Below are 13743 nucleotides of genomic sequence, written 5' to 3'. Positions count from 1 at the left end.
CATGGAAGGGCTGATCTGATGGCACTGGGGCACATGGAAGGGCTGATCTGATGGCACTGGGGCACATGGAAGGGCTGATCTGATGGCACTGGGGGACATGGAAGGGCTGATCTGATGGCACTGGGGGACATGGAGGGGCTGATCTGATGGCACTGGGGGACATGGAAGGGCTGATCTGATGGCACTGGGGGACATGGAAGGGCTGATCTGATGGCACTGGGGGACATGGAAGGGCTGATCTGATGGCACTGGGGGACATGGAAGGGCTGATCTGATGGCACTGGGGGACATGGAAGGGCTGATCTGATGGCACTGGGGGACATGGAAGGGCTGATCTGATGGCACTGGGGGACATGGAAGGGCTGATCTGATGGCACTGGGGGACATGGAAGGGCTGATCTGATGGCACTGGGGGAGTAGGGGACATGGAGAGGCTGATTTGATGGCACTGGGGGAGTAGGGGACATGGAGAGGCTGATCTGATGGCACTGGGGGAGTGGGGGACACAGAGGGGCTGATCTGATGGCTCTGGGGGAGATGGCAATGGATGGCATGGAGGGGCTGATGGCACTGGGGGAACGAAGCTGATGGCACTTGGGGTACTGATGCACTTGGGCTGATTGCACGGGGGAACGCAGGGTGTTGGGGACTGATGGCAGGGCGTCGAATTTTTATAAAGGAAAAAACTGTCTATTAATTTTTTCTTATTAGAGTACTGGATTCATCGTAAAAAATTATCAATAGAATACTCGATTACTAAAATAATCATTTACTGCAGCCCTAAACAGAATATTGTCAATCATCCTTGTTACACTGTATGTGTGTCATACACTGTATAATGTGACATCCTGATGTCAATGGGCTCCTTATACATCAGGAGGTCTTATTATCAAGTGATCCCTGCAGCCAATCTCTGGCCCGAGCGGTGATTCTGCACGTACACACATGGGCGCTCAGTGTAAGGCTGCAGCGGTCACATGAATGATGTACAAAACGTCATCACTGCTGGTGGAGGGAAAGTGGTGGAGATAACGGGTGAGTCTAGGTTATTTCTTTATATTAGAACATTTGTGGCCCTCAGGAAAGTTTCTTACAATCCCAGACAACCCCTTTAACAGGGTGTACTCACTATTTGGACTTTATGGTTAGGATTACATAACATAAAAGGGACAATGCTAGTTAGTAAATTGGCAGGGGCAAGGTGCTGGTGGATAAATAACTTTCTTATAGGCACAGTGACAGAAAGGCAGGACATGAAGAATAAACAATGAATGAATATTGTCTACCTAAATATAAGGCTGTACGGAAAGGTTGCCATGTCTCGTGCCCAAGAATGAATACATTCCATCCACAGACCGCACTCTATTCCTTAAACCAGTGGTGCTGAATCTGTGTCTCTTCCATCATGCTGGGAGTTGTAGTCTCACAATAAGCTGGGAGCCACAGGTTGAGGACCACTGCCCTAAAGGGATTTAGAAAGCCCACCTGAGTTATACATATCAAGATTTTTTTGTGCACCAAAAGCTTAGAATTGAGAAAGCTTATTGGAAGAATGAGTGAAACGTTTTCAAGAAATCTACAGTAAGTCCAGTTGCCTTGATTTATTCTTTACAGATATACCATGACCTGGATAAATGAGAAACTTCACAGACCCCAAAAGCTTACTTTCTGTCTGCGACTCGTCGTTCTGTTCTGCTGTCAGGGCATAGGTTTGAAGGAAATCTGCAAAAGCGCCATTCTTTTCCAAAAGTTCAGTATAAGTGCCAACTTCAGAGATCCTGCCGTCAGACATCACTATGATCATGTCCACTTGTGGAAGGAAACTTACTCCATGAGTGACAAGGACGCGCGTCTGGAATACAAACATTTAGCAGCTGATATATACCCATGAAACAGACGGCACCGGACACACAGCTCTTAGAGGTCATCAATATAAGGCCTCATGCACACGACAGTATTTTTTCACGGTCCGCAAAAACGGGGTCCGTAGGTCCGTGATCCGTGACCGTTTTTTCGTCCGTGGGTCTTCCTTGATTTTTTGAGGATCCACGGACATGAAAAAAAAGTTGTTTTGGTGTCCGCCTGGCCGTGCGGAGCCAAACCGATCCATCCTGAATTACAATGCAAGTCAATGGGGACGGATCCGTTTGATGTTGAGACCATATGGTGCCATTTCAAACGGATCCGTCCCCATTGACTTTCAGTGTAAAGTCTGGAGTCCCTTTTATACCATCGGATCGGAGTTTTCTCCAATCCGATGGTATATTTTAACTTGAAGCGTCCCCATCACCATGGGAACGCCTCTATGTTAGAATATACTGTCGGATATGAGTTACATCGTGAAAACTCATTTCCGACAGTATATTCTAACACAGAGGCGTTCCCATGGTGATGGGGACGCTTCTAGTTAGAATATACTACAAACTGTGTACATGACTGCCCCCTGCTGCCTGGCAGCACCCGATCTCTTACAGGGGGCCGTGATCAGCACAATTAACTCCTCAGGTGCCGCACCTGAAGGGGTTAATTGTACTATCATATCCCCCTGTAAGAGATCAGGGCTGCCAGGCAGCAGGGGGCAGACCCCCCCCCCCCAGTTTGAATATCATTGGTGGCCAGTGCGGCCCCCCCCCCCCCTCCCTCCCTCTATTGTAATAAATCGTTGGTGGCACAGTGTGCGCCCCCCCCCCCTCCCTCCCTCTATTGTAATAAATCGTTGGTGGCACAGTGTGCGCCCCCTCCCTCTATAGCAGTAACAACATTGGTGGCCAGTGTGCGGCCTCCCATCTCCCCCCCCCCCCCCCAATCATTGGTGGCAGGGTAGTTCCGATCGGAGTCCCAGTTTAATCGCTGGGGCTCCGATCGGTAACCATGGCAACCAGGAAGCTACTGCAGCCCTGGTTGCCATGGTTTTTTAGCAATAGTACAATAGTAGAAGATTCATACTTACCTGCTGGCTGCTGCGATGTCTGTGACCGGCCGGGAGCTCCTCCTACTGGTAAGTGACAGTTCATTTAGCAATGCGCCGCACAGACCTGTCACTTACCAGTAGGTGGAGCTCCCGGCCGGACACGAACATCGCAGCAGCCAGCAGGTAACTATGAATCTTCTACTATTGTACTATTGCTAAGTAACCATGGCAACCAGGACTGCAGTAGCGTCCTGGTTGCCATGGTTACCGATCGGAGCCCCAGCGATTAAACTGGGACTCCGATTGGAACTATGCTGCCACCAATGATCGGGGGGGGGGGGGGGGGGGGGGGGATGGGAGGCCGCACACTGGCCACCAATGTTGCTAATGCTATATAGAGAGGGGGGGGCCGATGGGGGGCGCACACTGTGCCACCAACGATTTATTACAATAGAGGGAGAAAGGGGGGGGGGCGGGGAGCCTACGAGACACAGTATCCCATAAAATTGTTGCAGGGGACATGAATACAGTTATGCACCATGAGGAGGATAGACACAGTACAAAGGGGAGGTGTATAAAACTCTGACATAGAGATAAGACCCTGAGTAAAGCATTGGAGGAATTGGGACTATATGATGCCTGGCGCGTCAAACACCCGGAAGATAGGGAATACAGCCTTTTTTCCCCCTAGTACATGATTCCTGGTCCCGCTTGGATTACCTTTTGGTTTCCGAATTGGTACTACATAGAACTCAAGGTGTAGCTATAGGCGAGTTGGTAATATCTGACCACTCCCCTGTGGTTATGGATCTAGCATATAGTATCGCAAGGGGGACGGATTTCTTGTGGAGATTCCCATCGGACCTGGCCTCTAATGAAAAATTTACAGAAATCTTGAAGCACTGGTGGATGGAATATTGGGAGACGAACTCGAGCTCAGGAGATATGCAGTTGGTATGGAGGGCGGGAAAGGCAGTCCTTCGGGGTAACATTCTAGCTTACGCAAATAGACTCAGGAAGACTACAGCACAGAAACTGAAAATATTGTCCTCTGCATTAAGGGATGCATTAAGGGGGGCATTAAGTCATGGCCCCGAATGTGGTCAAAGTACTCACACAACTATATAATGAGATATTACAAGAACAGCAGACACCTACTGATATGAATACAACCTATATAAAAGGTCTTACCCAAAGAGGGTAAAGATAGCACGCTGGCATCGTCATATCGTCCCATCTCTTATAGATCATGATCTAAAATACTTCTCAAAATTGTTAGCAGATAGGCTGCCAAATTTCCTACCAAAGCTTATCTCTCCCCACCAAGTACGGTTCGTACAGGGTAGGTCAGCTGTTTATAACATCAGGACAGTAATAGCGTTAGATGACATTAGGGCCAACCCACGACTTCACCCATCTCCAGCTCTACTAGCCATTGATGCTGGCGGTCTTTTATTGATAAGATTAACGGCAAGTGCCAATGCGAAGATCCCGATGGATCCAGAATTTGTTTTATTGTATGTGGGGAGGTCGGTCACGACTAGCAGTTGTAATACATGTGATTCTATTAGCGGCCAAAAGAAGAATACTATCTCATTGGCTTCGTCCCAATGTACCGACAGGTCGACTAAACACACACTGTTTGACGCTAGAGTGCATTGATGTGGAAAGCTGTAAATCGAAGCTGGTGACACCTTTTTTCAAAAAGTGGAAGCTGTATATGGCGGCTTTTTTCATGGATGAGGAGATCTTAACAACTATTACCCCCTTTGTCCAAACAGATTGGTTCTTGAAATTGGGGGTCTCAGACCCATGGTACTTACTGCACACTGAATGGTCCAAAAATAGGATTTCACCAATTGATGGATGACATTGTATGCATTAGCGAAGATCTTTCCTTCGAGAAGAAGAGGCGAGAGTTCTCCATTATTTGCTCAGAGCTATACAAGAGACGTATCAAATTGCGCTACTTTATCCGGCGCTTTTAAAAATTTTCCACGAGGATGGATCTGTGTCTACTTACCCATCTGCAAATGAAGCAAGAGAGGGACTAAACCAAGAATTACCAGACCCTCAAGGCAGAAGAGCACCAACTCAACGTTCCGATATACCTCTCGCTCATAAAAAAGAATATGTGGCAGATTCACATCAGCAAGAAGATCTTCCAGGAGGGAATCCAGGAGACCCCAGGAAGCAGATCACCCGCCAATCTTCTCGGTGTCAACACAATCCACCGTGAGGACTTTTTGTTAAAACATTTGTTATAACATTTGTTTAATGTCTTTAGTACCGTTCTTACAGGGGTGGCTCAAAGAAGGTAACACGTTTTCAGACCAATGCTTATAGGTAAAACATATGGGCTCGTTTCACATTTTGTATTATGTCAAGGAGGAGCGTTACCATGAGCGACACTTCTCCCCACTTTCTTATTGTTTGGTTAGATTTGAAATGATTCTACCATGTTGGAAAAAAGTAGTCTTTCACAGGCATTTATGGTGATAAACCCAGTTCTTTCCGGGGTCCTCACCAGGCTGATTCTATCTGGGTTGTTTATAAAAAGGGGATGTTGGGATTGGGGGTTAGGGAAGGGTTCAGTCATGATTTCATTGCTGAGAATGTTGTCAATAGGGAGGCATATACTTTACGAAATAAGTTGATTAGTCTAGGAGATTAATTACCTGGAATGTGAAGGGACTAAAATCCCCTTAAAAAAGGATGATGGTTCTTCAACATTTAAAGAGGTTGAAAGCAGATATTGCCCTGCTCCAGGAAACTCATCTGGATGAGGCAGAATGTAAGGGGCTACAAAAGCTATGGGTGGGGAAGGTTTTCAGCTCCCCTTCTAATAATTCTAAAGCAGGAGTAGTGACATTAACACATAAGAACTTGTCCTACATGGTCCAATCACACTCATTGGATGGAGAGGGGAGAATCCTGGAGATTTGCCTCCATTCCCCCCTCTGATGACATAAGTATATATAATGTTTATGGGCCCAACGACCCGAATTCCTCCTTTTTTAAGATGCTGGGAAACAAAATTATGAAAGATCCAATAAAAATCTGATAATAGCGAAGGGACTTGAACACAGTTTATAACTACTTAGAGGATAGACACCAGTCAGAAGTTAAAATGATTAGTAGGGACAACTCCCTCTCCAATTTTTGCCAAATACACTCACTTAGGGATATATGTTTCACCCGGAGAGTAGGAATTACACCCACTATTCTAATACACATGACTCCTGGTCTAGAATAGATTATTTTCCCTTAACGGACGCACTGCAAATGTGTACAATCTCAGGGACTATAGAAGACTTAGTGATCTCAGATCATGCTCCAGTGCAGATCAACACAATTCAAAGAGGTTCTGATTTTATTTGGAGGTTTCCGTCGGGCCTCATACGTGATGAAGAGAGACTTCCAAAGAGCGATGAAGAAATGGTGGGAGGAGTTCATGGATTTTAACGGCCAAACCGAGGATGTGCAATTGCTTTGGGAGACGGGTAAAGTAGTGATACAGGGCAAAATTATAGCATATCTATATCAAAAGACAAATGTCAAGTAATCTGTTAAAATATAGTCAAACCCTCAAAGAGGCTTATACAGCATTTCAATACTCCCCAAGCCCTCAAAACAAAGAATCATGGGTGACGGCAAAAAATAATTATGATCTATGGGTACACAAAAAAGAATTTACTTTAAAGTCGCACTATGATGCCCAGTTGTTTAAATATGGGAATAAGGCAGGGAAACTTCTAGCCCGCTTAGCAAAAGGACCGTTCCAGTCTGTCCCTATATTGGCCCTAAAAGATGACAGGAGTAACTCATACGGCTCCCAAGAAAATAAATAAAATACTGAAAGACTTATTCCTCATTGTACTCTAGGCAGTCAGGCAACTTTGAAGCAGCCAGGGAATGGCTCAGTAATATAGCATTGCCAAAGATCGATCCCTCAGACTTGCTAAATAAGCCGATAACAGCAGAAGAATTAAAAGAGGTTATTAATAACCTACAACTTAACAAGGCTCCAGGACCAGACGGGTACACGGGTGAGTTCTATAAAATTTTACGGGATAATATCACTCCCACTTTAACATCCCTGTACAGAGTTCAGGTCTGGTCGCCAACTCTCAGATTTGGCGCGTACTGTGTATATAAAAGTATTACTCAAACCCGGGAAAGATTCTACGTTAGCATCCTCCTACAGACCAATCTCCCTCAAATGTAGACATTAAGATCATATCCAAAGTTTTGGCAAACAGGTTGGCTAGATTGATGCCTGAACTCCTTTTTCCAGCGCAAGTAGGATTTGCGCAACATAGATCTGCTGTGACTAACATCAGAAAGGTATCAGTAATATTAGATAATGTCAAAATGTGTCCTGCTCCAAACCAGTCCCTGGCCATTATCGCAATTAATGCTGAAAAAGTGTTCGCCAATGTGGCCTAGGACTGGTTAAATAATGTATTAGATACAGTGGGATTAAAAAGGACCCTTCCGCTGATATCTTGATGCCATCTACGACTCCCCATTTGCCCAGGTATATACACCTGGCTTTCTTCCCCCCAGGTTTTCACTTTATAAAGGAACTCGCCAGGGATGTCCCTCATCTCCCCTGCTATTCAACCTAGCACTGGAAACTCTATGTAGAGCTTTAGCCATAAATAAAGATATGCAGGATATATCTGTGGGAGATGTAGAAGTCAAACATGCATTATTTGCAGATGATTTGCTAGTGTTTCTCGCATACCCCCAAAGGGATTTATCTGTATTATTTAAAACACCAAGTTGTTTGGTTCCTTTTCAGTTTTTAAAGGTAAATGCCTCAAAATGTGAAATATTATGCATCTCAAAATCTGGTGAGATTCCAAACTGGGGAACACTTCCCATAAATACAGCACGTCATTCCATTAAATACTTGGGAATCAATATAGGAAAGTCTCCAGAATCTATTTACCAACTTAACTATCCTCCCCTGATAAAGCGCTTGTTAAAAGATCTGAAGAGATGGAAACAGCTTCCGCTATCCATAATGGGCAGGTGTCACCTGATAAAAATGGTATGCTTCCCAAGGTTGCTATACCAGCTGCAAACAATTCCGCTGCTCTTAAAGGGAACCTGTCACCGGGATTTTGTGTTTAGAGCTGAGGTTGCTAGATGGCCGCTAGCACATCCGCAATCCCCATAGCTCTGTGTGCTTTTATTGTGTAAAAAAAACACGATTTTGATACATATGCAAATTAACCTGAGATGAGTCCTGTCCCTAGCTGCTGCTAGTTCAGGCATTTTGGGATGCGCGGCGATGCCCATGATCTTTATGTTCTTGCTTATTTATTATTTAGTCTTATTTTATTATTTAACACATTTTTTAGCCCCCGCCCCTCAGGAGGCTAGATATGCGCTTTTGTCTAACTGTAGTTCAATAGAATCAATCTAAGCTCCATTTGCAGTTATCATATAGAGCCCTGCCACCTGTAGGCCTCCATAGGAACTACAGCTCTAATACGCTGGGTCTTTTCATAAAGCCCCAGAGCATCAGACTGAAGCAACGGCACCCCCGATCGCCACATGGGGGAGCCGTTCCCGAGCTGGAAGTGCATGCTTCTGCTTTTTGGCATTTAGATGCCGTGTTCACATTTCACCATAGCATCTAAAGGGTTTGAAACAACAGCGGCTTGGTGGCGGCCACGAGGGGGCGCCATATTTAAAACACCTCCTCCCACCATACACATACAGTGCTGGAATGGAAGGGGTTAATGTACAATACATAACTTTCAATACTAAATGTGCACAACTGGTTGAACTTACTTTTCCTTTCAGTAAACCATTGGGTCCAATAACATGTTCAAATAAATGTTGTCCCACATGGGCATCAACTGCAGATAGAGGATCATCCAGCAAATAGACATCAAAATTCCTGTATACTGCTCGGGCAATGCTTACTCGTTGCTTCTGTCCTCCAGACAAGTTTATTCCCTTTAAAGAGATCATTTTCACAAAGAATCACATTTGTGAGCGAGAAACAGCCATATTGCAGTCTCTATAACAGAAATCTTAAAAACAATGTTGGGTGCAAAGTAGTAACCAAACAAACGAACCCGTACACAAATAATATAAAATCTAGGGTGTTAGTATATTCCATTACATTTTAGGCTACCATATATACTTGAATGTACCTAATGGATACTCACTTTTTCACCAATTTCTGTGTCCTCTCCCCCAGAAAGAATCTTTAGGTCAGGCAGTAGTGCACAAGCCTGAATTACATTATTATACCAGTCTTTATCTAATGTTCTTCCAAAAACCACATTCTCTTTAAATGTGGCATTTGCAATCCAGGTTTGCTGTGGGACATAAGCTATGGAGCCCTGAAAAATTAAGATTGTAATAATGAACTCACACAAAAGTCCTTACCCTGCAGTTCTATCTTCCCAATTTACAAAGGCTGAAAATACAGAGTATTTCACAATTCAGCCATTTCAATCGTAGTTTACCGGCTATAACTTTTATCTGTAGGGCTGTAGATGTGATTTTTGTGGCACAGCAACTTCAGGAAATCAGCCCTGTTCCAGTTCACGTCTGGTTCTGACCCAACTCTGGTAAGATCCAACCCATACAATGTTCTCTTATTTAATTCGAGAAAATAAAAAAGATATCATACTACCTTGAGAGCGACTTTCCCCTCGACTTTCTCCATTTCTCCAAGTAGTGCAGAAAGAAGGGAGGATTTTCCACAACCGACCTGGCCGACAACAGCCACCAAGGAGCCTTTCTGGATGGAGAGATTAATGCTGCAACACAGAACAGCTTGTAAATAATAGTGTCATCTACCTCACACTAAGCTTAAAGGGGTTGTGCAGCCAGTAAATATTGAGCTATCCTCAAGATAGGTCATAAATATCTGATCGGTGGGGGTCCGACTCACGGCACTCCCACTGATCAGCTGTTTGAAGGAGCCGACACTTGTACGAGCACTGCCTTCTCTACAAGATTACACTGCGCGTTGTCTCGTAACGCAGTGCAATTACAAGTGCTCGTCCTGTACATGTGACTGAGGATAGGTCATCATATGTCCTGGCTGCACAACCCCTTTAAGTAACTGGACCTTAGCACAGTAAATGAAAGAGGGTGGTCAAAGTGTTTTCCCAGGGATCCCACTCAAAATCTGCAACAGGATCAATGCAAAACTGTTTGGCACTTTAGCAGCCACTACCCTGCATAACCCCACTTACGAAAAATCACAGTCTAATATTCAAATCTAATGACAATTCCATGTAAAATGCCGATACAATTTTTGCTGTCCTTCTGCTGTCTGGCCTCCAGCTGTAATTGACTTCTTGTGTCAGTGACCACCTTCATCGATGATCATACATTTTAGATACACCGAGTGAATGCTTGCTTGGCCTAAGATCTCTCCTGACCCACCATGAACTTGGCTTTATTGACCTTACGTGTATTCTCAATGGGAAGGGGACAGTACGCTGCTGTTAGGCACCAACAAAAGGATCGGGCATGTTAAAATCTAACTGCGCAATCCTTAGGTTTCTGACGTTCGCCATTGGAGAAGATTTGGGAGGCTCCATACACATGGCCATCCGGTACCTCTACATTTGGTGGGTTCAGTTGACATTGATCAAATGTGTATGGTATTTTTTTAGCTTTAGTGTTTGCAGCACCGGTGATGAATACAGAAAGCAGCAATTTAGGGCCAGGATAGAAGAAAGGAGTACGAGGGGTCAGAGTTACAGGTTTTCCTTGGCTTTTATATTCTGACAACTGACATTTATGGCATACCTGTAGGCTATTTCACAGATGGATGGAATACCCCTTTATATATACACAGAGGTAAACATATGGAAATATAATTAGATAATATATTATATAATAATTTAAAAGGCCAAAAATATCCATCAGTCCTACCTTTTAAGGGATGGCTCATCTGTCTTACTCCAGGTAAATGTGCCATCGCTTACAATAATGTCATTCCCTTAAAAAGAAATGTTATTTTTAGCTTAAAAACTCTTCCCACTATAAACACGTTTATATCTTATGACAACCTATTATAAAGCTGTTATAGATTATATTGATATTGTTTGGTATAATATAACATTAAAAGGGAATGTCATCAAAAAAAGACCTATTGGTTAAAGGGTGCTAATGTCAGCTACACCTAACTCTGCTATTCTAATGATTATCCGTGCCACTGTTACTGTAGAATTCTTACTTTTATAATATGTAAATGAGCCTCTAGGAGCGGGGGGGGGGGGGGGCGTTGCTCCTGCACCTAGAGGCTCCCACCTCAGGTCACACCTTCCAAGTGTTGATTGACCGGGCCAGGCATCATTCGCATCCTTCTGCCTGCCCTGTGCAAATCTCGTACCGTTCGGTATTCTGCGCAGGCGTGGTGAGGGAGCTGGCAGCCCGCGAGCATCCTTGCCTCACCGCACCTGCACAGAATACCGAACGGTACGAGATTTCCCCAAGACACAGGGCAGGCAGAAGGATGCGAATGAGGTCTGGCCCTGACCTGAGGTGGGAGACGGGAGCAACGCCCCCCTGCTCCTAGAGGCTCATTTACATATTATAAAAGTAAGAATTCTACAGTAAAGGGGGCACGGATAATCATTAGAATAGCAGAGTTAGGTGCAGCTGACATTAGCACATCGCTAATGTCAGCCAGTTTAATACTGAAAATTCTATTGACAGAAACCCTTTAAATCACGTTTTTAAAGAATTTATGATTTTTTTAATTTTTCCATGTCAATATCTATATTTAAACAAAATCCTGCACTTTTCTCATTGGCCACTAAGCCTAATAATTGATGCCACTTCTTGGTCTGTGAAGATCACTTTACTGCAGTTATCTGCTTATCTGTCCTTCTAATCCTGCCTGTAATGAGATCACCTCTGTGTATAGATAAGACAGGATCCATCATTCACAATAGGCGATCGTCACATTTTATATATTTTTTCCTTGTAGAATGTCCTCTGCACAGGTCACCGAGCCTGCCTAGAAAACTCTCCCATAGAAGTCACTGAGATTCCTGCCAGACCACAGTGTCTATGGCCCATGTGAATGCCGTAAAGCAAATTTTCTTAATGCTTTCTAAGGCTATTTTCACACTTGCGGCAGTGTGATCCAGCAAGCAGTTCAGTCGTCGGACCTGCCTGCCGGATCCACCGATCTGGATGTGACAAAGCATTTGTGAGACGCATCCAAATGCGGATCCGTCTCACAAATGCATTGCAAGAACGGATCCGAATGCGCAGACCGGAAGGACGGATCCGGCGTTCTGTTATTTTGAATGCCGCATCCGGCACTAATGCAATCCTATGGGTAAAAATGCCGGATCCAGCATTCCGGCAAAGCTTCAGTTTTTTTGGCCAGAGATAAAACCGTTGCATGCTACGGTTTTATCTTTTGCCTGATCAGTCAAAACGACTGAACTGAAGACATCCTGATGCATCCTGAACAGATTGCTCTCCATTCAGAATGCATGGGGATAAAACTAATCAGTTATTTTCCGGTATAGAGCCCCTAAGACTGAACTCTATGCCGGAAAAGAAAAACGCAAATCTGAAAGTACCCTTAATGCTGTTAAGAAAATGCTCAGGCAAAATGGCCACCCCTATAATCATGTTCAGAACATTGAATAAAAAAAAAATTCTGTAAATCAGAAAATAAAAACTTATTAGAAAAAAGCATGAGTCAATATCTCGCATTAACTGGCAGATAAAAGTTTTGGTGTCACACACACACACACACACACACATATTATACACACTTATATATATATATAAGCAGAGGATATGTTCAGGATAAAACAGGTTAGAATTACATTTTTACATTGTCTACATGTAGGCTTCATTCACAAGTCCATGTCATATCCATGTCCGTGTTTCATCTGCGACACTGATTTTTCATCCACGCCATCTAGGTTTCTGAACATGGGCTGAAAATTACTATCTACAGCATCTTCTAGCAATGATACGTGAAAACCACGGACCAAACAGTGTTTTCACTGACCCATAGACTATAATGTGAGTGAGGGATCATGGACAAAATAGTGCATGCTTTCGTGGTAAACACTGATTGGAGTCAATGGATATGTGAGCAGTCCATGGGGACCATAGACCGCACACATCTGTGAATGACTGACGTGGGAAAAAAGCCTTATGAAGACACTTCTGACCAGTCACGTACTGCTAGTAGAGTCTAATGTCTCCACATTGCTGGGTTCCAGTTCTTCTTCTGAGAAAAATTTTGCCAAGCGTCTCAGAGATACGGCTGACTAAAGGAGACAGAAGAGAGCAAAGTCAGCACAAACCTCAGTTGCCGAGCATACATTCTGCTAACGTGATACATACCTGTACGGTCAACACAATGGCCCATGGGAACATACGAAGTGGGATCCTGAGAATATTAAGTAACATGACGGTGACAAAAGCCTTTTGAGCATCCAGAATGTTTGTCTCATCAAGTGCTAAGAAAACACCAAACATGCCGAGGGAAACCTGGTCATCCAAATCACAAAATGAAAAAAAATAGTTTTAAGAACTCACTATATATCAAGATGGTTGAACATTGCAGCTGGGGTTTCATGCCTCCACTGTACAGAATTAAATTTTTTCAGCCTTGAAAAGTGAGACGATGCATGAATTAAGGAGGATTCACACAACTGTGCTAAGTCTGGGAAACGGTGCATTTCCTGGACCGACTGCATCAGTGTTTTATGATGCACTCCCTGATTGCAAGTCTATACCTGTAGTCTCGGTGGAATTTCTGAACTGAATCCACAGCAAAATCTGCATGTGTTAGGCTACTTTCACAC

The 13743-nt window shown here is 44.0% G+C and overlaps 1 protein-coding gene across 1 annotated transcript in view; it reads right to left on the bottom strand.

Annotated features, from left to right (window-relative positions):
- The window catches only part of LOC122944705 (multidrug resistance-associated protein 1-like), a 116235-nt gene that overhangs the window by 39475 nt on the left and 63017 nt on the right, over positions 1–13743 (bottom strand). Inside the window, exons 14-20 of the mRNA XM_044303253.1 lie at positions 13280–13426; positions 13116–13203; positions 10832–10898; positions 9576–9702; positions 9103–9279; positions 8720–8887; positions 1666–1852 (exon numbers count right to left, since the gene is read on the bottom strand). Of these exons, the coding sequence (XP_044159188.1) occupies positions 1666–1852; positions 8720–8887; positions 9103–9279; positions 9576–9702; positions 10832–10898; positions 13116–13203; positions 13280–13426 (961 nt within the window). The remainder of the gene's footprint in view (positions 1–1665; positions 1853–8719; positions 8888–9102; positions 9280–9575; positions 9703–10831; positions 10899–13115; positions 13204–13279; positions 13427–13743) is intronic.

Source organism: Bufo gargarizans, chromosome 8 (assembly GCF_014858855.1).
Source record: "Bufo gargarizans isolate SCDJY-AF-19 chromosome 8, ASM1485885v1, whole genome shotgun sequence".
In the NCBI taxonomy this organism is placed as follows: Eukaryota; Metazoa; Chordata; class Amphibia; order Anura; family Bufonidae; genus Bufo; species Bufo gargarizans.
This window is presented reverse-complemented; position numbering and strand designations above follow the sequence as displayed.